The sequence below is a fragment of the Tupaia chinensis genome, unplaced genomic scaffold (genome assembly GCF_000334495.1).
Source record: "Tupaia chinensis unplaced genomic scaffold, TupChi_1.0 Scaffold000469_1, whole genome shotgun sequence".
NCBI classification, from domain to species: domain Eukaryota; kingdom Metazoa; phylum Chordata; class Mammalia; order Scandentia; family Tupaiidae; genus Tupaia; species Tupaia belangeri.
The window spans coordinates 389,306-413,309 of NW_006159978.1; the positions used below are offsets into that span (position 1 = coordinate 389,306).

Here is a 24,004-nt window from a genome sequence, read left to right on the forward strand (position 1 = left end):
AATTCATAATGCAAAGCCACTGAGTACAAGTTCAGACAGGATGGGCTGGGGAGTGCAAGGGCTGGCGTCCTGCATTTCTGGCCAGACACCAACCCAGGAAATGAATGAACTCAAGCCCCACCCTCTCACAGCTCTCAGCTGCTCCTGGAAAGGAGGATTCAAGGATTCAGCCTCTGGGATCCTGACTGGCCTTTCTTGCTGGCCTTTTCCAAAGGCCCTTCTGAACCCTCTGTGAGCAGACAGCATTCTCCTCCAACCTGCTGGACAGGGAGCTCATGCCTTGCTTCTACTCTGAACTCCCCCCATCTCCCAAGCTGCTTAACCTTTCTGACCCTGACGTCCTCCCTGGGAAGCAGGACCACAAGCACAGGCCTGCCTACGTCACAAAGACATCAGGGTTCCCCGAGAGTAACAGACATGGTAATGCCTTGAAGCACCTTTGCACGCTAGGATTGCAAAGCCCCACAGAGTATGTATCGTCCTGTGTTTCCCCACGGCCCTGCTGATGCAATACCCCAGTGGCTGAGTGCCTGAGTCCAGGCCTGGCTGCTGGGCCTGCTGCTTTATCAGGCCATTGGACTTGGCACGGCCGGGTACATTATCTGCTCTTCGTCACAGACCCGTCTCCAAGAGGCTTGAAAGACACATGCGCCTTTTGTCTCAGTTGCACATGGCTGTTCCTCAGGAGGTACCGGGAGCTTTGTGCCAGCCTCTGAGGGCAACGTGCACTGGCACCGCCAAGTCCCATCTTGGCACAGAGGGACCTGCATCGGCCCCAAGCTGCTTATCGTGGCAGCAAGAGAGCCAGGCTCCCGTGACCTGCTCCGGTGGGAAGGAAGGGCCCCTGCTCTATCAGCTTCCTCAACCTCCCTGCCTGGCCTCTGTTCTCAGAAGAAAATGACTTCTCCTGGCAAGAGAAACAGTCGAGACTTCTTGGAACAATTAGCAGAACCAGCTTTGGAAGAGAGACTTACAAAGACTCCAGGATCAAACTCTTCAACCCTGATGCCTTCCTGTTTATCCAACGATTTAAATACGATTAAACTAATGGAGACATAATATCCTCCCACTAGCTGGCCTGGAGCCTGCCGGCCAGAGCTCAAATGGTGCGACAAGGAAACGGGCCCTTCAAGACCTGGTGGCAGGCTCCAGACAAAGGCCTCATTCTGTGTCTCCAGCACAGCCTCCACCCTGGACCACGCTGCTGCCAGGGCCCGGGGGCCTGGGCTGGAGGCCAGGGGTGGGAGCTGGGGTGGGAAGGCCAGAGCCAGAGCAGGGCTTGCACTAATTCCTTGGGTCTGAAGTCCCCCATTCACTTCCTGAGCAGAAGAAACCTTCAGGTGGAAACCGCAATCGGCTTACAGCTTGTTTTTCTTACTTATCAGTATTTGAAGTGATTGTGTGAAAACCAGAAAACGCTTGGTTTCATTCGGTGTTCATGGGCCACTCTGAGTCACAGGGGAAGTCAGCACCGCTGTCAGACTCTTCGCTAAGTAATGAGGGAAAACTGCAGCGGGAGGCTTCAAGGTTGCTCACGAGACCCCTGCATGGTGTTCAGTATGCGCTTATTCAAGGGTCACCCCTCTTCGGGCCTCCGGAACTGAAGTCAGGCTATAGGACACTCAAGGAAATTTTTGATTAGGCAGGAAAGCCAGTGAGGTTGCTTCTGGATGTGATTCCATGGCACTGTGAGGGCTTATGGACGACTGTGGGTCCAGCCTCAGCAGTTCTCAGAGCACTTTCTGAGCTGTCTCAAAAAGTGGCATGGGGATGGCAGGACAGGGACAATGAATGGCCACGCACTTCAACAATCGTGTTTCTCACCAACCGTAGGCTCCGAACAAGGCTGCCCCTAGTGTTCCACACCACGTCCAAGTTACCGTGCTCATCACATACCTTGGCAAGACCTTCCATCCTCATTGAGGGTAAAACCGGGGTTGCATGTACAGGAGTAAGATCCAGGAACATTTGCGCAGAGCTGCTGGCAGTAACCATAGCGACATTCATCAATGTCTGGAAAGAGAGCAAGCAAGGTAAGACTCTCCTCATTCACTCTCGCCACCACTGGCCAGTACTATTGTGCCCCTCTCCTGAGGACCCTGGAGGAAAGCAAAGAGGAAACCAAAGTTACAATAGCCCCTGTGAGTCAGGGATGGTGACGCGGTCTCAATTGTAAGGTCCTACAATCTAGTGCCTTCCTGACCCATCTCAGTCCTGTGAACACCTGAACTTGTCCTGAAAGAGAAAAGAAATTTCTACTTCAATTGGGATATTGGGCAAGATCGCCCCTCAGATTTTATCCAACTCTAAGAGTTATCGAACATTAAGATTCAACTCCAGGAACCAGCAGATGGCATAATGGTTACATCACTGGACTCCCATGTGTGGTTTGAATCCCAGACCCAGTGACTTAAAGCTCACGCCGGGCACATATGAAGGTGTGCCCAAAAATCCCAAGAGGAGAATGGAGGAGAAGGAATTGTGGCATGGCCATCCCCCTGCAGGGTGATTTCTCGCTGTCTGTCTCTCCAGAGAGCACGTGCATCCTCTAGCAGAAATCTCTTTAACAACAACAAAAAAAATTCAACTCTAAGTGCTGGCTCTGTGACCTAGTGGTTAAGACAGCTGGATCCCACATGACCAACCACGCAATTCAAGTCTCAAATCCAGTGGCTTGAGAAACACACTGGGCACGCCCAAGATCCTGACAGGATGAAGAAATGAAGAAGGGATTACACCAAGACTATGCCCATGGGGGGTGCTTTCTCCTTCTCTCTCTTCTCTCTCTGGTGAGCGCACATCCCTGTAGCAAAAATTAAAAACAGGGGGAAAAAAAGATTCAACTCTAAGATTCTACATAAACTTTTCACTGTCCAGGAAGGGACAACTTAGCTTAGCATGTAAGAAAAATCCATAGCATTGCTCCAACAGGCTCCTTGCCAGCCCTGCTAGCAACGAATAGTCTGATTATCAGGAACGAGTTGGTGTGGGCCAGGACGAGCTGGGTAGGCTGCAATCTGGAGACCTATGAATCCTGTAACACAAGGATGCTGGAGTTCGCCTCACAGCTCCTCCCTGCACCAGAGTGGACATAAAACTCTGGATACTTATGCCTCTTCCAAGCTGGGACTGGCTTTTCCAGGGAAAGCAGCAGCACTGTGGGCAAGTGGGTCTTTTCAGTGGACCTGGGCAATATGACCTCCCTGACATGCCTCTGACGTTGCGGGCTGAGCACCGTCAGCACTTCCCAAGCTGACAGCATCATGGGCTGCAGAATTCCCTCCAGGGGGATCAGGTGTCCTGAACGAAACTGCCAGCCCCGGAGCAGACAGGGGCCTCAGAGGCCTCACCTGTACAGACTCCTGCTGTGATCAGTGACCTGACTGCAGCTGCGAAGTGGCTCTTATCTCACCTATTGCCTCCCTCCAAAGTAACGGGTTTTCCTCCCTGCAAGTCCGGGGATCAGGGTCCACCCAAGGCTGCAGAGGCCAGCTGAGAACCTCGGTCCCTATGCACGGTTTCTACTGCCTGCTCCCAGGAAGGACTCCATCTCTCCAGCCCATCTTGATCCCTTCCCATTGTTCAGCTCTTCCAAGATCCTGTGCCCTATCCTTGTGATTCTGGGTGTGTGTTGTTGAGGGTTGGCGGAGGGGGGGGGGTAGACTGATGTTTTAGACAGGGTTTTGCTGTGTCGTGATCCTTCCTGCCTCAACCTCCCGAGTAGCTGGGATCATAGCTTCCACCACCATGACCGGCTCCTTCAGACAAGGTCCCACTACATTACCCACGCAGGCCATGAGTTCCTGATTCGCTTGCCCTAGCCTCCCAAGTAGCTGGGAGTACAATGGCATATCCCCTTACCCAGCTTTTTTAGCGTAGGCTGGGCACTGAACCCCACCTCCACATGGCTTCAGCCTGTCAAGCAACTGCATCCAAATATACTACCTTGACTGGGATGTGAGTCGGCTTTACTTAGGAGTCTCAGCTATTTCCCTTTATTGTTAATATTATTTCTCCCATGAGTGAGAGAAGAAAGAGACATTGCACTCTAACAGGATCCTGATGCCACAATCTATCCCCATTAGCCAGTCCCACATCACAGATAGACATGTGCCTGGCATACCCAGGGATGTCCCGAAACTTGAACCTGCAAGCTTTTCGTATGAGTCAGCCTCACAGAGCATCAGATGTTACCACTGTTTCACCATCGGGACCCCCGAGCACTGGGAAGCTCCTGCTTGGCAAGTCCATGGGCTTGTACAGTTGCTGACCCTGACCTCTTTCTGAATGCAGTTGGGTATATCACCCAGGCCCAGTGAGACAGCAGAGGCCCAAGAAAGTACCCTTGGCCTGCTATACTTTGAAGGAGTAACAGACCTTCTGCTCCTTGTTTTTCTGCAAAAGTAAACCCTCCAGAGGTTGTGGAAGCAGTGGAGGATGACTGTGAACTCACATTTTGAAAGAGAGAAAAGAGTTTGGCCAGAGGAAGGGCTGAGTTCTGCCCCAGTTAGGAAGGTCTTCACTTCAGATGTTAAGTGTGAGCCGGCTGTGCTGGGTGGCACCACGGTAGGCTTCCGTGAGCTTCACTCCCCAGACTTCATACTTTGCAGGAGAGCATGACCCCCACCAAGTAGAGGAAGGTCCCAGGTCTGTGAGCCCCTCAGATCAGGAGGAGTTTCCTGGCCCCAAGGTCTCTACAATAGGCCTGTTGTATCCTGGTCGCCTCTGTCTCTACAGCGCCCCTTGTGGCAGCCTGAGACTCGGGCAATTCAGATGTCCGACCCAACTGCGTTAACTTCTTCCAAAATGTCCCTCCTCTTTAAGTCTCAGTCTCCAACTCTATAAAAGTTGGATGACATAATATCTAACATTCTTTCCAGCTTCAAAATTCTACATATTAAGTTCCTGTACAAATAAGTCCCTCTCGTTGGTGTGCTTAATGTTCAAATCAGCAATATCAAAATTTCCATTATAGCAGAGGGCAGTTTAAATGCAGTGATCATCATATTCACAAATGCTCCTATGCATCAGCTCTTCATTGCATGCCTAAAAAGAACTAAGGACTAGCAAATGGCATAGTGGTTAAGCCACTGGACTCCCACATGGCAAGCCGTGGTTCGAGTCCTGGACCCAGTGGCTTGAAACTTACACCAGGCACATATGCATGTGTGCCCAAGATCCTGGGGGGAGAAGGGATTGGAGAGATTTCTCACTTTGATTCTCACTGCCTCTCTCTCTCTCTTCCTCTCTAGCTAGCGCGTGCATCCTAAGACCAAAAAAAACCTCTTAAAAAAATAGAGGAAGGAAGGAAGGAAGGAAGGAAGGAAGGAAGGAAGGAAGGAAGGAAGGAAGGAAGAAAGAAAGAAAGAAAGAAAGAAAGAAAGAAAGAAAGAGAGAAAGAACGAAAGAGAGAAAGAAAGAGAGAGAAAGAGAGAAAGAGAGAGAGAGAAAGAAAGAAAGAAAGAAAGAAAGAAAGAAAGAAAGAAAGAAAGAAAGAAAGAGAAAGGAAGGAAGGAAGGAAGGAAGGAAGGAAGAAAGGAAGGAAGGAAGGAAGGAAGGAAGGAAGGAAGGAAGGAAGGAAGGAAGAAAGAAAACCAAGCCCAGTCTAGGCTAGCTTTAACAGGCCTGGAGGGCTCCTTAGACAGAGCTTGAGAGAGACCCAAACTCAGTCTCAATCAAGAAAGACTTGGAAAGAAACAAGCACCTTCTTTATTTTTATTATTTTTTTTTTTGTTTCCATGAAATTGTTTGGAACCGTTTCTCAATCCTCTGTTGACTTTCAGGCAACAGAATAGTGTCTTAGAGAATTTCAACTGGAAAGGCTTTTCCAAGAAAACACAGCATAAGGATTATACCTTAGAAATAGAAATTGAAGTGACAGCTAGAGGGAGTGCTATGAATTCATTCCCTTGGCTAAACCCAAGACTAGAGGGGAAGAAAGGAAAATAACTCTCCAATAAAAATAAACAGAAAGATCATATAGTGGATGTCCACAGCAGATTCCCAACTGCTGATGATCAACTCTCCGGGAGTTAAAGGACCCCAGTAGGGTGGCCGTGGTGGGGCTGGGGGATGAGGGGTGTTGGGAGGAGATGAGGTAAGATCAGAATCTACTGCTCCATTGGAGACTTGGGACGTCCTGTGACTAAGCCACTGTGTCCCCTTCCCTTAGTATTATTTCTAACCAGGGCAGAATAACCCTCCCTTCTATTGCTTCCAGACTTAGAGATTAACTTCCCAAATGCAGAAAGAAAGTCAAAGTAAATCAAACTTGACCCCTTAAAAATTCAATTCAAGGGGCCAGCAGGTTGTATAGTGGTTAGAGTCCTGGACTCCCACAAGGTAAACCACGGTTCAAATCCCAGAGCTGGTGGCAGGTCCCAGGTTTGCATCCCGAGGTCTCTCTGTGCATGCTGGGGATGCTGAGGCTGAGAGGAGGATGGCAACATGAAGACCCACGCACACACACACACACTTTCCCTCTCTTTTTTTTTTTTTTGAGAGATTTTCACTGTAGGGCGCGTGCGCTCGCCAGACAGACAGAGAGACATAGAGACAGAAAGCGAGAAATCACCCCCCAGGGGGGATGGTCACGCCGCAATCCCTTCTCCTCCATTCTCCTCTCGGGATCTTGGGCACGCACGCACATGCGCCCGGCGTGAGTTTTAAGCCACCGGGTCCGGGACACGAACCGTGGTCGAATACGTGGGAGTCCAGCGACATAGCCATTACGCTAACTGCTGGTTCCCCCTCTCTTATGAAATAAATAAATAATAAGCTTACAAAATAAAGATGAGGGGCCAGCAGGTGGCATAGTAGTTAAGGTGCTAGACTCCTACATGGCTGACCATGGGTCAAGCCCTTGACCCAGCAGCTTCAAAATCACACTGGGTGTGTGTGCATGCATGCCCCAAATCCCAAGAGTATAATAAAGGAGAAGGGATTGCAGCATGGCCATCCTCCTGGCAGGTGGGTGATTGTTCACTTTCCCTCTGTCTCTGTCTCTCTGGCAAGCACACATGCCCTAAGGCCAATAAAAACTTTGAAAAAAGAAGGCCAGCAGGTGGCATGGTTGTTAAAGTTCTGGATCCTGCAAGGCTGACTCTATGGTTCAAGTCCTGGAGCCAGCAGCCTGAAAAACATGCTGGGTGCGTGTGCACCCAAAATCCCAAGAGGAGAATAGAGAGAAAGAGATTGTAGCATGACCGTCTGCTCTGGGGACGATTTCTCACTTTTCCTGACTCTCTCTCTCTCTTTCTCTCTATCTCTCTCCAGTGAGCACACATGCCCTATGGCAATAATCTAAAACAAAAAAAGGAAAAAACAAACAAACTATGGATCAGCCTCATAGTGCAGGAATTAAGAGCCGGGCATAGAGGGCCAGATCCCACATTGCCAAGCCTGGCCTGAAAAACATTTTTGGTGCGTGGGCATGTGTACCCAAAGTCTTCATGGGATGGAGAAATGGAGAAAGAAGGATTGGGGTGTGACCACACCCAACTAGGGGGATGCTTCTCTCCTTCACTCTCTCGATCTGGTTAGTGCACATGCCTTCTAGCAATTAAAAGAAAAAAGCACACGCACACACGCGCACACAAACTATAATTATGACACAACAGTATAAACTGGTTTTAAGGTAATGATCCATGCAAGCCGAACAGCCTTCTACCTCCCTCCCCGAATAAAAGCTTGCTACCCTTAGACCACCGACTGTGCCCACCCTGCACAATACTGCTGGCACCCATGAACTTCGCAGAGTCCCTGGGAACCCACAGCGCTGTTACCTAAGCACTGGCCTTCCAGAAGCCAGTATCCGTCCGTGCAGGAGCAGGTGTACCCCCCTTCAGTGTTGATGCAGATCTGAGTAGGGTTGCACTGGTGGGAGTCTGTTGCACACTCGTCCACATCTGTAACACAGACACATGCAAAGAACGTCAGCAACATCTCCAGAGTCCTGCAGCCCCCAGAGGTGCCCACTGCTTGTCCTGGCTGGGAGGCAGCTGACGAAGCTACACCAGGGAGGTGTGACATCTGTCCTGGAGACGCTGACCTGCAGGTGGGGGGAGTAAAGCTAGTCTGCCCACTAGAATCCACAAAGCAGAATGTCCGAGAAGGGAACGCATACCCTTGGGGACTCTGCATTTTCTATGAGGCTACACAAGAGTCTGTTGTGTACCTACTGTGTGCACAGGACTATGACAAATACCACTGAGAGCATCACAGAAGTAAAAGAAATGTTTCCTGCCCACAGAAGCTAGTCACCTAATCACTTGATGGTCGTCCAGGCAAATCTTTTGCCCTAGGGCTCCTGAATCTTCCAACCTCCAAGGACTCCAGAACTCCAGGGGCTGAGCTCCCTCTGCCCTCTGCTTATGTTAGGTCTCTTTCTGCTGCTACAGAGCCAGTCACTCTGTCTGGTGGAGTGAAGGTACCTGTGTCCAAGTCAGCCCCTTCTCCTTAACGGTCAGAGCACAGAGATCGAATCGTATTCAGCTTTTTCCAAGGCAGCTGACACTGGCATGGAGCACAGTCAGTGTTCACAACTCTGTTAAACTAAGACAGGGACCAACAGGTAGCAGGGAGAGTAAGACAGCTGGATCCTACACAGCCTAGTGTGCAGTTCGAGGCCCTGACCCAGTGGCTTAAAAATCACTCCCGCTTGTGCATGCCCAAAATCCCAAGTAGAAAATGGAGAAGGGACTGTGGAATGGCCAAACCCTGGGGGATGAATCTCACTTTTTTTCTCTCTCATCTCTCCAGCGAGCGTAAGCACCCTATAGCAAGCCAAAAAAAAAAAGGAATAAGAATAAAGAAAACTGACATGGCCCTCTTCCTCTTCTCCTCACATGGCACTTTGGAAGAGAGCACTCAACATCCTGAAATGGGATCTCACTATGCCACACCCTCCCTTTGACCTAAAGGTGGTGACTAGTTTCTAAACATCCATGCATTACTTCACTCCACAAGGATCCACTGAGCACAGTGGACCTGCCCGGACCAAATCCAGGGTCTTTCTTCCTTATCAGTCTTGCCCTCCCCAGCCTGCAGCCTCCTTTACCCCACCTCAAGGCCACATTCAGGATTTGCTCATCTACTGCCTTCTCCACCTCCACCGCCTTCTCCCTCCAACCTCCACTGCCTTCTCCACCTCCACCACCTTCTCCCTCCAACCTCCACTGCCTTCTCCACCTCCACCACCTTCTCCCTCCAACCTCCACTGCCTTCTCCACCTCCACCACCTTCTCCCTCCAACCTCCACTGCCTTCTCCACCTCCACCACCTTCTCCCTCCAACCTCCACTGCCTTCTCCACCTCCACCACCTTCTCCCTCCAACCTCCACTGCCTTCTCCACCTCCACCACCTTCTCCCTCCAACCTCCACTGCCTTCTCCACCTCCACCACCTTCTCCCTCCAACCTCCACTGCCTTCTCCACCTCCACCACCTTCTCCCTCCAACCTCCACTGCCTTCTCCACCTCCACCACCTTCTCCCTCCAACCTCCACTGCCTTCTCCACCTCCACCACCTTCTCCCTCCAACCTCCACTGCCTTCTCCACCTCCACCACCTTCTCCCTCCAACCTCCACTGCCTTCTCCACCTCCACCACCTTCTCCCTCCAACCTCCACTGCCTTCTCCACCTCCACCACCTTCTCCCTCCAACCTCCACTGCCTTCTCCACCTCCACCACCTTCTCCCTCCAACCTCCACTGCCTTCTCCACCTCTACCACCTTCTCCCACCTCCACCACCTTCTCCAAATCTACTGACTTCTCTACCTCCACCATCTTGTCCCACCTCCACCACCTTGTCCCACCTCCACTACCTTCTCCATTTCCACCACCTTCTCCACCTCCACCGCCTTCTCCCTCTAACGTCCACCGCCTTCTCCAACCTCCACTGCCTTTTTCACCTCCACCACCTTGTCCTACCTCGACTGCCTTCTCCACCTCCATCATCTTGTCCCATCTCTACTGCCTTGTCCCACCTCCACCACCTTCTCCCACCTCCACCATCTCATCCCACCTCCACTGTCTCATCCCACCTCCACCACCTTCTCCACCTCTACCGCCTTCTCCTCTTCCACCACCTTCTCTACTTCCACCACCTCGTCCACCTCCACCGCCTCATCCCACCTCCACTACTTTCTCCACCTCCACCACCTTCTCCCATGTCCACTGCCTTCTTCCACCTCCACCATCTTGTCCCACCTCCATTTCCTTCTTCCATCTCCACCGCCTTCTCCACCTCCACCACCTTCTCCACCTCCACCACCTTCTCCCACCTTCACCACCTTCTCCACCTCCACCACCTTCTCCACTTAATGGACTGTCATGCACTTGGAAATAACTACATGCTGCAATTCACTGACCCTGTGCTGTGCACCTGACCCCTCCTTGTTACCATATTTGCTCTCATGCTGGGCAGGTGGGGTGGGGGTGAGGCTCATGATGCCCACTTTACAGCTGGGACAGCAAAGCTGAAAGAGCTTATAAATACCATGCCAAGAGCTGAACACAGGCCCACCTACATGCCTGACTCCAAGTCCACTCTGCAGGAATGATAGCTCACAGCTCTGAGGACTGAGCAGGTCCAGTGGGGGACTGGCAGACTCAGCAGAGGAGACACAGCTGAGTTATTCTGACCATCTACCTCCCCATCTCACCAACTGTCTGCCCCTTGACATCGCAGATTGCAGCCTTTATCATCATCCTTCAGATGACTTTCTAGAATATGTGCAGTGTGGGTGGAGGGGTGCCTAGGGTCTAACAGTGTATCTCCTTGAGGACGAGGGCCTGTAGCATGGGGCTTTGCATGCAGTGCTCAGGAAGTCTGCACAACTGATTAAGTGAAACATGCCACAGGAGAATGGTCTCCCGGGTTCAAGAGACACGACCACAATCGGCCATCTATTTGTAACCCACACTAATGACACTGATCAATCCCCACCCCATCCCCAAATGCCCAGGTGCCTGGGCACTACATGGAACCAGCCTTCACTCCCCCAAGCATAACCTCCAAGAACCCAGTTTCGAGTTGGCACAAGGTGGTTCCTCTAACCCACACCAACGTGCTGACTGTGTGCGGCCTGGGAGGAAAAGGCCCCGCCTTGTTCTCAGCAGCAAGAACTCCGCCTCTGCCCTTTGTCCCTTTCCACCCCAGCTCTGCCCACACTGCAGAGCCTCCCAGGGGACCAGCAAATAATGCTTGGCCAGCGGCCGCCCCTGCTCAAATCCATATCGAAGCCTACGACAATAAATAATGCCACTATCAGCCAGTGCGTATTTACATTTTCCTGGTGGGGACTGATGGATGGCAATTGTACCCTGGGAACAACCTAGCCTAAGGAATTTCTGCTCTTTTCCTGCCCTGAGGGGAGTGAAGGGTGAGGGAGACCAAGGGTGAGAGGGCGAACTGTCTGAGAGCGTGGGTGACAGCAAGTTTCCAAGCCGCTGTGTAACTTAGGGCACGCACAATGTGCCCACAGAGTCCAGCAGGGAGAACCAGACCCACACAAGTGAAGCAGATGGCTCAGAAGGGTCCAGAGGACCGGATGTGTGTGTGTGTGTGTGTGTGTGTGTGTGTGTGTGTGTTGCACATGCACACACACGAGTATGTGCAAGTATTCAGGCCTAGAAACAAAATATTTAAAGTTCACTTTTTCAAAATGCCACCACTCTGACTGAACTGAAGAGCTGACTGGGCCCAGCTCAGGTGGCTTTGAGGAATGCAAGGCCAACCACGGGTTAGATCCCTGGATCAGCCTGAAAGCATGCCGAGCAGGTGTGTGGGCCTGAATCCTGAGGAACTGGAGAGCAGAGAGGGAGGGCCACAGTGTGACAAGACCCAGTTGGAGGTGCTTTCTCTCTCTTGTACATGCATGTGCTCCCAAGCATTAAAAAAGGAGAAAAAAAAATTAAAGAATTGGAGGCCGACAAATGGCATGGTGGCTAAGGTGCTGCATGCTAGGGCCAGCAGGTGGTGTGATGGTTGAGGTACGAGACTCAGGCGTGGCTGACCATGATCTGACTCTAGACCTGGTGGCTTGTTTATCATTCCCCTTCTCTCTTTCTGTCTCTCTCTCTCTCTAATCGAATTAAATATATATATATATAATAAATAAAATAAAATAATTATTTTTTAAAAAAAAGCTGCAAACATCCTACATGGCTAACTATGTGGGTCAAGTCCCAGACCTGGTACAGGAGTGCTTAAAAATTTCAGAAGGAGGATGGCGAAGAAGGAATTTCTGCATGGCCATCATCCCGGAGTTAGAGGGTTAGGGTGATTTCTCACTTTCCCTCTCTGTCTCTCTCCAGCAAATGCATACACCCTCTGGCAAAAAATCTAAATTAAAAAAAAGGAAAAAAGAAAGAAAAGAATGAATTCTGTTATATAGCACTTCTGTTGATAGACATTTTAAAATTAAACGTTCAACTTTCATTAGCTCGCTTAATGAATTATCAATGCCAAGCATATTTGGAGAACTCAGAAAGTCTCTGGAATTTGGGGGGAGGTGTCTTTCATCTTTACATCCTCAAAACACACTGGGTAGAAGGCCAAGTCTACCATAAATGTTCAGTAACTGTTGAATGAATGAACACAGGAACAAGAATCAGGAATGCTTTTGAGCCCCCAGACAGGTTTTCCCAGCTAACGAGCTGACAAGCTCGGTTTGGTGTGTGTGCTTTAGTTCCACCACCATGGCCCACACCACCGTCAGCTCACACACCTGGAGGATGGAGCAGAACTGGAAATAATCACACTGCGGGTTTCCACACAGGGCTGAAAGACGCAACACACATTCCAGCTCACGACAGAACTGCTTACATTCAATACATTTGACTTAAATAACAGGAGGGAAAATACATCAAGCCACTCCAAGGACATTCCTTGGCAGGGCCTCCTTTTCTGCATCAGTGGAAAAGTACAAGCTACAGCAACCTGAGCAAGTGTCATTATCTTCGTGCACAAACCATGCCTCTTTCCTTCCCTTCCCTTCCTTCCCGGTCCCTTCCCTCCCCTCCCCTCTTCCCTTCCCTTCTCTTTCCTTTTCTGTGTAATAGAGTTTCCTAAGAAAAAAGAATGCTGGGTGCAGCCATTTACTCATGGGTTCATTCATCCTTCATGTTCTACAGTAGCATTGTGCGTGCACGTGTGTGTGCATGTGTGTGTGTGTCCTCCCAAACCTCCAGGCCAGCTGGGAGAGCAGGCACTGAGCACAGGGCCTCCTGCCATGTGTTCCCAGAAGGCCCCTCTACCTGCTCCCGGATGTCTCTGAGGAGCCGCAGCCCTGGCCAGCTGCCTAGCACTAGGAAGATTCTGCCACAGCAACCATGGCTCGCCCCTCTCCAGGTGGGGCAGCACCTATCTGCTGTCTTGGAGACGCACAGCCTGGCAACCGGAGGAAAGCACGCACTGGCTCTCCCAGAACACAGAAGAGCCCTGTGTCAGGCACGCTCAGACACTGTCATCTGTATCAAGTGGCACAGCTCTGCTGATCTGTGTAGCTTTACCTGCACTGTCACCTCCCTCCAGATGGCTCCCGTGGGGCTTCCTCAATTGGAAACAACTGCTCACTTAGGAATATCATCAAGCCACTCAGTGCCACCTCTTTGACACATTCTGAGGAGGACTTGGGACAGCAGCCCACATCAAAGACCCTCGTGTAGGCTTTCAGACCCCTGGTCATGTCTCACGTCCCTGGCCAGTCGGTCAACTTCATGTGAACAGGTGTGCTTAGACAGCATTCGTAAAGGAATGTCCCTCAAGTCCAATCATAATCTCATAGAGGGACCAGCAAGTGGCATGGTGGTTAAGGCACTGGACATTCCCACATGGCCAACCACGGTTCAAGTCCCGGACCTGGTAGCTTGCTTTCTCACTTTTCTTCTCTCTGTGTGTCTGTCTTTCCCTGGTCAAACGAAAATGACTGAATGAATAAATAAAATTAAATAAATAATTATTTTTAAAACAAATTTCACAGAGGCACCAGGTGGAGAATCTGGCCTCTAGATACCAAAATACAACGTTCCAGGCCAGGCAGCAGCTCAATGGTAATGCAACTAGACCCCCATGGCAAAGGTTGGGGATTCTCACCGTGGGACCCACACAGGCAGGCTGGGCACATGTGCACATGTCTATAATCCAGGCCAGCTTGGCGGGGGTCGGGGGGAGAGCGTGGATCATGGCATGAGGACTCTGCTGGAGTTCTTACTTCTCCCTCTCTTTTTAGCTCAGAGAAGAAATACAGAAATCTAAAAAAATACAACTTTCTTGGGGCCAGCAGGTGGCGTGCTGGTTAATGCGTTGGACTTCCACACAGCCAACTGCATTTCAAGTCCCAGACCTGTTGGTTTGCTTTCACTTCCTCTCTCTCTCTCTCTCTCTCTCCCTGGTGAACATGCCCTATAGCAATTTTTTAAAAAAGTAATAGTAATAAATAAAATTAATTTGTTTAAAAATACAGTTTTCTAATAAACCTAAGAATAACCAAATGAACAGAACCTTCCAATCTGACTCCCATGAAGCTACTGAAAGTTTTAGGTCTTGAAGCAAGCATCCACAGATGTCATTGGTGACGGGCACCCTCTCTCCTGCCAGATGACGTTTTCAAAGGACTCCATGGTTTTGTGCTGTTGATTTATGTCCATTTTATGTCCTCCCTTTGAAAGTGGGCTGCTTCTCACAAAACATCAGACAACTCACTTTTTTGCCCCATATAAAACTAACGATTCTAAGCATAATCTCAGAGTTAACTCATAGGCTATTTCATAGGCTTTTTCCTTTTTTAAAAAAGAGATTTTTGCTACAGGGCACATGTGCTCACCAGAGAGACAGAGAGACAGAAAGCAAGAAATCACTCCGCAGGGGGATGGCCACACCACAATCACTTCTCCTGCCAGTCTCCTATAGAGATTTTGGACACGCATGCACATTGTGTGAGTTTCAGGTCGCCCAGTCCAACACTCGAACCACAGACAGCTGCGTGAGTCCAGCAACATAACCATTACATCATCTGCTGGTCCCTTATAGGTTATTATATAAAAATCTCTGGGAGCTAGCAGATGACATAGTGGTTACATTGCTGGACTCTCACATGGCTGACCGCAGTTCGAGTCCCAGACCTGGCAACTTGAAATACTCTAGGCACATGTGCGTGTGTGCCCAAAATCCCAAGAGGAGAATGGAGGAGAAAGAAGTGTGGCATGGCCATTCCCTCAGCAGGTGATTTCTCACTTTCCGTCTCTGTCTCTCCAGCGCATGCACATGCCCTACAGCAAAAATCTCACTCAAAAACAAAAAACAAACAAAAAATTTCTGTAGGTCCATATAGCAGATTTAGTGTAATCCTATAAGTATGATCAAATATAAATAATATGCATGTCATCCACTTGCTTATTTGAATGGACATATTATATGTATTACATGTGTTTACATTTTAGCATTTATTTCTGAAAGCTAAAGGGAAAACACTTAGATTGCTTCATAACACAAATTCTAACCAAAATAAAACATCCTTAAGAGACTATACAAAACGGGCCAGTAGGTGGCATGGTGGTTAAGGGCACTGGGCTCCCACATGACTGACAGTAGTTCGAGTCCCAGACCTGGCAACTTGCTTTCTCACTTTTCCTCTCTCTCTCTCTCTCTCTCTCTCTGTCCCTCTCTGGTCAATAATAAATAAAATAATTCTTTTTTCAAAAAAAGAGAGAGACGATACAAAACAAAACACTAAAGATTCCTCAATGCCCATAGGAAGAACATTTTTGTTGTTGTTGTTAACTGCAGGATACACGCACTCACCAGGGAGAGAGAGACAGGGAAAGTGAGAAATCACCCCTCACGGGGATGGCAATGTTGCAAACCCTTCTTCTTCATTCCCCTTTCAGTATTTTTTGGGGTGCATATGTACATGTGGTTTTCAAGTCACCAGGTTTAGGACTTAAACAGTTGGCCATGTGGGATCCAACTGTTTCATCTCCACACCACCTGCTGGCCTGGGAAATATTTTCTGGGCCCTTCTCCAAGTATCAAAACTTGAAAGAAAAGAAGAACTAAAGGGCTGAAACATTCCCAGAAAAGGCTAGTGGATTAAAACAAACAAAAAAACACAAAAACACAAAAAACAAAAAAGACAGAGCTGGTTGTGAAGCCAGGTCCCTGCCCCTGGTGACCGAATAACACAGTTCTCAAGTTCTCCGATGCTCAGGTGTTCTGCAAAATAAGGGGAACAGGCCTGCCTCATGGGCTGCCGTGAGAGTTCATAAAGGACACAGACAAAGGTCCCATCACGTGGCCTGGCCCGTACTAGGTGCCTAGGGGTCTCGGTTTCCTTCCCCATTGAGGTGCTGTTTTTTCACACCTGTGGAAGATGCAGAAATGTGGCTTCTGCTTCTTGGCAGGCACTGTTCTGGAATTCACTGAAGACGGAAAGAGGACAGGCCCTGGGCTCAGTGGTCTATACGGCTTGATTAGTTCTGTTTGGCCACAGCTGAAGGCAGAGACTTCTCCCTGTTCCAGCCCATGGTGAGAGACTGGGATGAGAGGTGCACAAACACAGGGCCTCAGGTTCCGCCTCTGCTCTTTGGCATCTATTCTATCATCCAGGATTGGATTCCACGCATCTGAAAGCGTAAAGGGCCGTCTGCCTCACTGAACGCCACGGCCATGCACGACCGACCTCCACACAACCTATGGCTCGTCCCTCCTCCCTTGCCTTCTCTGCCCAGCTCTGCGAATAAGCGACGGCTGACTCTGCAAGCCTGTCTACGTAACCTCGGCTGAACGTCTGCTCTCGTGTGAGAACGGCCACCTGCCAAAGGCAAACATTCTCACTGGGTGACACTGGGAGAAGCCGTCCAAAGCTCTTGGAAGACTACACCTTTCCAAGGCCGCCATTCTTCCTTTTTTGGACATGGCAAAAATCATTTCCTTGGTAGTAAATTTTTACCCAGTGAAACAACATGTTTTCCCAGCCTGCTTTTGTTCCTTCCTCATTCTGGCTAAGGGGGCTTGATAAGAAAGAAGAAAATAACAATGGCACATTCCTGCGACTCCAAGTGGAGCCCTTTTCAGGCCTGCTGCTGGGCTGGGTCGGTGCCATTTCTCATCAACATGAGCCCAGCCAAGGCTGGAAGCTACACAGGACCCACTTCCCAAACACCTGCCTAATTAAAGATCTCAGCGCTGGAGAACTCGCTTGCTGAATTCCAGGACATCTGCACTCCATGCGTCTCCAGTCCTGATCAATCGTTAGGAACCAGATCTTTCTGTGTTTACAGCTCTCTTCCCAAAGCTTGATATGAAGCATGCAATACAAAGCCTGCTCATCTTGTGCCTCTAATTAGGCAACAAATATGGGGTCTATTTTCCAAACAACATCATTCTCTCTTGGAGAAAATCAGCTGGAATTTAGGTCCCAACCTCTCGGTGTATTCTATTTTTCTCTCCATAAAGTTAGAGTTTGGAGAATTCTAAAAGGCCCCTTCGAGCTATGACCTTCTACAGAGACAAACTATGCAACTAATGGAGAGCACATTGTTTGGTTCTTGGGTAATTATTTTCATCCCCAGAGTGCTTGGTAAACATCAGCTGACTTCAGCTGCTTTCAAACTGGATAGTGAATCGACCAAGCCCATTCAATTCCTGCCAACATATGAATGGTCACTACATGGTGACAAACTCTGAGCATCATACACCCCAGGTTGTCCTGACAGTAAGGAGACAAGGCTGTTTTGTCAATGTAGACTTTTTCTGAGAAATTTTTGCTATAGGGTGTGTTGTTCACCAGTCAGAGAACAATAAATCAGCCCCCAGGGGGAATGGCCTCGCTGCAATCCCTTCTCCTCCAGTCTCCTCTCAGGATTCTGGGCACGCACATGCATAGACCCACTGTGAATTTGAAGCTGCCAGGACTCGAACCATGGTCAACCACATGAGAGTCCAGCACCTTAACCTTCATGCTACCTGCTGTTCCCAACTTTTCTTAAGAACATGAGGCTTTGGCAATTATTATGACTGTAAAGCAAACAGCTCAAACCAGATTTCTATTTACTAAAATTCTTGCCATTTGCTCATCAACAGAGACAATTTCTGAATCTATACAAGCCAGTGGTTTTCAAATCTAACTACCCAAGAGATTCGCCTGACTAAGTCAGAATGCCTGAGACTGAGGCTCGGAAAGCTGTGTTATTCTAAAGTTTCTTAAATGTATCCAACACAAAACCCTATCTGAGCCCACGCTGCCAGGCCAACACTTCTCAAACTAATGTGATATGAATCAGTGGACTCTTGCTAAAATGTGGACTATAATAAGGTAGATTCTTCTTTTTCTCTCAATTGCCAGAGGGTGCACACACTCTACAGAGAAAGAGAGAGAGAAAGGGTCCCAACGGGGCATAGTCACGCTGCAATCCCCTCTCCTCTGCGTCTCTCTCTTGCTGGGATGTGGGCATGCACGCACATGCACCCTATGTGCCAAACACCTGCCTAATTAAAGATCTCAGCGCTGGAGAACTCGCTTGCTGAATTCCAGGACATCTGCACTCCATGCGTCTCCAGTCCTGATCAATCGTTAGGAACCAGATCTTTCTGTGTTTACAGCTCTCTTCCCAAAGCTTGATATGAAGCATGCAATACAAAGCCTGCTCATCTTGTGCCTCTAATTAGGCAACAAATATGGGGTCTATTTTCCAAACAACATCATTCTCTCTTGGAGAAAATCAGCTGGAATTTAGGTCCCAACCTCTCGGTGTATTCTATTTTTCTCTCCATAAAGTTAGAGTTTGGAGAATTCTAAAAGGCCCCTTCGAGCTATGACCTTCTACAGAGACAAACTATGCAACTAATGGAGAGCACATTGTTTGGTTCTTGGGTAATTATTTTCATCCCCAGAGTGCTTGGTAAACATCAGCTGACTTCAGCTGCTTTCAAACTGGATAGTGAATCGACCAAGCCCATTCAATTCCTGCCAACATATGAATGGTCACTACATGGTGACAAACTCTGAGCATCATACACCCCAGGTTGTCCTGACAGTAAGGAGACAAGGCTGTTTTGTCAATGTAGACTTTTTCTGAGAAATTTTTGCTATAGGGTGTGTTGTTCACCAGTCAGAGAACAATAAATCAGCCCCCAGGGGGAATGGCCTCGCTGCAATCCCTTCTCCTCCAGTCTCCTCTCAGGATTCTGGGCACGCACATGCATAGACCCACTGTGAATTTGAAGCTGCCAGGACTCGAACCATGGTCAACCACATGAGAGTCCAGCACCTTAACCTTCATGCTACCTGCTGTTCCCAACTTTTCTTAAGAACATGAGGCTTTGGCAATTATTATGACTGTAAAGCAAACAGCTCAAACCAGATTTCTATTTACTAAAATTCTTGCCATTTGCTCATCAACAGAGACAATTTCTGAATCTATACAAGCCAGTGGTTTTCAAATCTAACTACCCAAGAGATTCGCCTGACTAAGTCAGAATGCCTGAGACTGAGGCTCGGAAAGCTGTGTTATTCTAAAGTTTCTTAAATGTATCCAACACAAAACCCTATCTGAGCCCACGCTGCCAGGCCAACACTTCTCAAACTAATGTGATATGAATCAGTGGACTCTTGCTAAAATGTGGACTATAATAAGGTAGATTCTTCTTTTTCTCTCAATTGCCAGAGGGTGCACACACTCTACAGAGAAAGAGAGAGAGAAAGGGTCCCAACGGGGCATAGTCACGCTGCAATCCCCTCTCCTCTGCGTCTCTCTCTTGCTGGGATGTGGGCATGCACGCACATGCACCCTATGTGTTTTTCAAGCCACTGGGACTGGGATTCAAAGAGCGGCCAGCCATGTGGGGTTCAGCTCCTTAACCACTAGGCTGTCGGTCGGCTCGAATTCTGCCTCTCTAAGAAGCTCCCAGGTAAGGCCAATGCAGCTGGCTCAGGGACCACTCCGTCCTGAGTGATATTTGGTTCTATATCCATGCAAGCTGTTCAGAGTGGCATCATTTTCCAATATCCCAGCTTGACACCTCAGTCATCCTTAAATCTTCCCCTTGCTTCCTGCTCTCATACTAATTGCCACGGCTAAGCAATTCTCCTTCTGAATATTTTACAAATTCCCATCTTTCTTCATATTCCTCACCATTCTAAAGACCCCCATCCTCACTGTCTGTTCTCTAAATGATCGGAATGACGTTGTAACTCACCTGTCGACCTCTAGACTTCCTTCTAAAGCACACAACCTCCAGAACCGTCCAAACACAGAGAGCCACGTGGCTCTAGTACTCAGAATTTTATGTTCCCCCTTAGAAGCCTCACAGCATTCTTTCTACACTCCAGCAGCATCGAAAGTCAAACCTACCTTTCTGCCCAAGTGTGTGTAAAAGCACAGCTCATTTTATAGCCGTCCACACTGCACTGCATAGTTAGCTGTGTGCAGCTCCCCCTGAACCTCAAGTTTCTTGAGAGCAAGAAATGGGCCTTACTTACTTTTGTACCCGAAGCACCTACCACAGTGCCGAAGACTGGAGGGAATTCAAGATACTTCACTCCAAAGCTTTTCTGAAGGCAGAAATTCCATTAAGCCACCAGACAGAAAAGACTAGTCTAGACATCCACCTCTTTTGTGGCCCATCTGTCATTCCCACAGAATGAGGCTATCTGAAGGACATTTGCTGCTAACTTCAGTTCTAGCAGAGCCTGAAGTCAAAGCTTACGTGGCCTGGAGCCCTCTTCCCACCCAACCATGGCCCAAGGTTGAGTTAAAGTGTCTTCCAAAACCCTGTGTATCTTAGTTTAGGTTGTGATAACAAAATTACCACAGTTGGGAACGAGCAGTTGGCATAATGGCTATGTCGCTGGACTCCCACGTAGTTAACCACGGTTCATGTCCCAGGCCCAGTGGCTTGAACTCCTGCCGAGCGCGTGTGCGTGTGTGCCCAGATCCTGAGAGGAGAATGGAGGAGAAGGGATTGCGGCTTGGCTATCTCCCCTGGGGGGGTAATTTCTCGCTTTCTGCCTCTCTGTCTCTCTCTGTCTTTCTGGCGAGCGCACACGCCCTATAGCAAAAACCTCTCAAAAAACAAACAAACAAACAAAAAACAAACAAAAAAACCAAACACCACAGTCTGGGCGGCTTACACAACAGGCATGTCTTTCTCATGGTTCTGGAAGTTGGAACTCCAAGGTCAGGGTCCCAGCATGGTCAGGTCCTGGTCAGGGCCTGATAGTGGGGCATGCACTAGCTCTTCACCTCCTTCAAAGGACACCAGTCCCATCATGGGGGCTCCACTCCATGACCTCATCCAAAAGTAATCACCTCCCAAAGGTACCACACCCTAATGCCATCGTGTTGGGAATTGGGGTGTCAACACAAGAATTTGGGGGGACATATTCAGTCTATAGCATGACTGATGAAGGAAGTTTGTCTCCTGCTTGTCTCTCCCTAGAAACTCGACATCTCAGACAAGAAAGAAGTCTATTTACAGCAATCATGGGAGGGAGGGCATCCGAATGGGAAAAGCTGCACCGCCATGGCTTGAAAATCACCGTCAGCGGGGCCTCAGTGCGGCCTCAGCAGGGCCTCAGTGGGGCCTTGTAGGGCACAACCAGGAAAACCAATCTATTGGGTCATCAGAAAAGTCCTAACGTGCTTTTCTATGCAAAAATGCATCATGACTTTTCCGACAACCCAATAATTTTTTCCAGGCTAGGGACAAAACCCTGGGCCTGTTGCGAGCGTGAGAATACTCAGGTGTGCAAACTGACCCCAGGCATGCAATCAGTCCATCAACAGCAACAAACAGTCCGCGCTGGACCGCTCTCAGAGCGCGATAATGAAATCTGCACCTGTCTTCTTCCCAAGCCCCTGCGGCCCCTTCTGAGTCCATCACTAACTCACAGGCAGACCTTGTGCGTGTCATTGACCTTCTGCACTGCAGGGTCCTTATCTGTGAAGCGGAGTTTCCGTCATCTGTCCTCCTAGAGCTGCAGGCGAGCGGGGAAGACAGGTACCATGCACAAATGAGCGTGTGGAGCGTGCTGCAGACACTATGGGAACATACAGCAGGGAGTTTCCAGCATCTGGGAAGGGGGGCAGGTCTCCATATGGAACAATGATGGAAGGGGATGGTTCCTCCCCACACACCCACCCGTTCCTGGGACCCAAAGATGTGGAGGACAAGTGGAGAGAAGTGACAGATGGTTCATTTGACATAACGATCCACAGACCCATTCTGCTGGTCTCCTCTCCTGCCCCACCTCTCACCCTGCTGGAGCCCAAAGCCCCCTGCTTCATCTCCAGCAGACAGCCGCTGCATATCAGAGAATACCTGTGGAGGCTGTGAGTCAAGAGGAGGGGAAACCTCAGGGGATGAGAGAAAAAGGAAAAAGCACGTGGGGCCCACGGAGGTGGGAGAGAGAACAGAAGGGACACAGGCCTGGGAGACACTGTTTCCTGATAGAGGTGGCCATAGTGCTGAGCGCCTAGAAGCGAGGGCCACACCCGCAAATACCACACCCTCCCAGTCACACCCTGCTTCCCACCACTCTCTGGACCTGGAAGGAGGTGAATTTTACCACACAAACCTAAATTAAACATTTGAACCGATCAAACACTTTTCAGGGCTGCGTGTTTACTTGGCCAATGGAACGGAGGATAACCTTTCCACCCGCCGCTCGGGGGTCACGGCAGACTGCCGGATCCCTCTGGGGTGCAAGGCAGGAAGGTGACAGAGCACACCTAGGGCTGGAAGAGCTGCTCCATCACTCCAGTCTCCCTCCACTACAAGGGGCACAGTGAGAGACCCGACGCAACCATGCACCTGTCGGATTCATTTACACCCCACACGTCTACCCTGGGCCAACACTGTCTCAGAAACTAGGGATGCAAAGACAAATGACACAGGGCTAATGTCCCTTCCAGTATAATAGAGAACAGGGGAGGGATCCCATTCAGGACAGTGTCTCGCTAGAGAGAAAGGGGTGGTCCTAGGAGAAACAGGCTTCCCGGAACGAAAGACACCCGAATGGATCCTGAAGGGCTATATGGCAGGGCCTGCTCTTCTCCTCCGTTATCCATTCATGCAACGAAACTGCATTCTTCGCTCCCGTTAGAGTGAAGGACGGCTATGTGACTGAATTCTGGCCGGTAGGATGTAAGTGATACAGACAACGTCTGGGTTGTATCTTTAAAAGCAATGGGTGTTGGGGACCAGCAGTTAGCGTAATGGCTATGTCGCTGGACTCCCACATAGTCGACTGCGATTTGAGTCCTGGACCCCGTGGCTTAAACTCATACCGGGCATGTGTGCATGCTTGCCCAAGATCCCGAGAGGAGAATGGAGGAGAAGGGATTGCAGTGTGGCCATCCCCCCTGGAGAGTGATGTCTCACTTTCTGTCTCTCTGTTTCTCTCTGGCAAGCGCACGTGCCCTATAGCAAAACATTCTCAGAAAAAAAAAAAAATGGGTGTGTGTTCCCCTGGTCACTTCTGTCCTCCCTCTGGCTGGGATGTAGGTATGATGGTGAGAGCTGGAACAGCCATCTGGGAGCCAGAAATGAAAGCCACTCGAGCTGCCCTACCTGCCCTGAGCCACCTGCCTCTAGACTGCAGCATGAGGGAGACATAAAGTTCTCTCTAATCTGAGTCAGTGTATCAAAGGTCTCTCTGCTACAGTGGCTGAGTGTGTGCCCGAGGACAAAAGAGTAGGAACTAGCCAAAAGAAGGTAGAGAACGCCTGTGAGAAGGCACTGGGGCCCGAGAGGCACAACACATTCAGAGGGCCACGGCCATTTAATCTGAGCAGCTCACACACGCAGACACTTGTGACTGAGCACTGGGTGCGGTGGTGCATAGACAGGGTAGGAGCCCATCTGTAAAGTCATCGTGCAGCAAGCCAAGGCGGCTAGGAAAGGAGGGGGAGAAAGAGAAGAACCGAGGGCAGAAAGAGCTAAAGGGGGAAAACTAAAATAGCTTAGGAGGGAAAAGAGAAGAGACGGCCATCCTCTGTG

The 24,004-nt window shown here is 49.5% G+C and overlaps 1 protein-coding gene across 2 annotated transcripts in view; it reads right to left on the reverse strand.

The window, feature by feature from the left end:
- Positions 1–24,004, reverse strand: part of FBLN5 (fibulin 5) — a 98,631-nt gene that overhangs the window by 21,168 nt on the left and 53,459 nt on the right. For both annotated transcript variants that reach the window (XM_006155803.3, XM_006155802.3), the window contains exons 5-6: positions 7,785–7,907; positions 1,897–2,013 (exon numbers count right to left, since the gene is read on the reverse strand). In XM_006155803.3, coding sequence (XP_006155865.1) covers positions 1,897–2,013; positions 7,785–7,907 — 240 coding nt within the window. The remainder of the gene's footprint in view (positions 1–1,896; positions 2,014–7,784; positions 7,908–24,004) is intronic.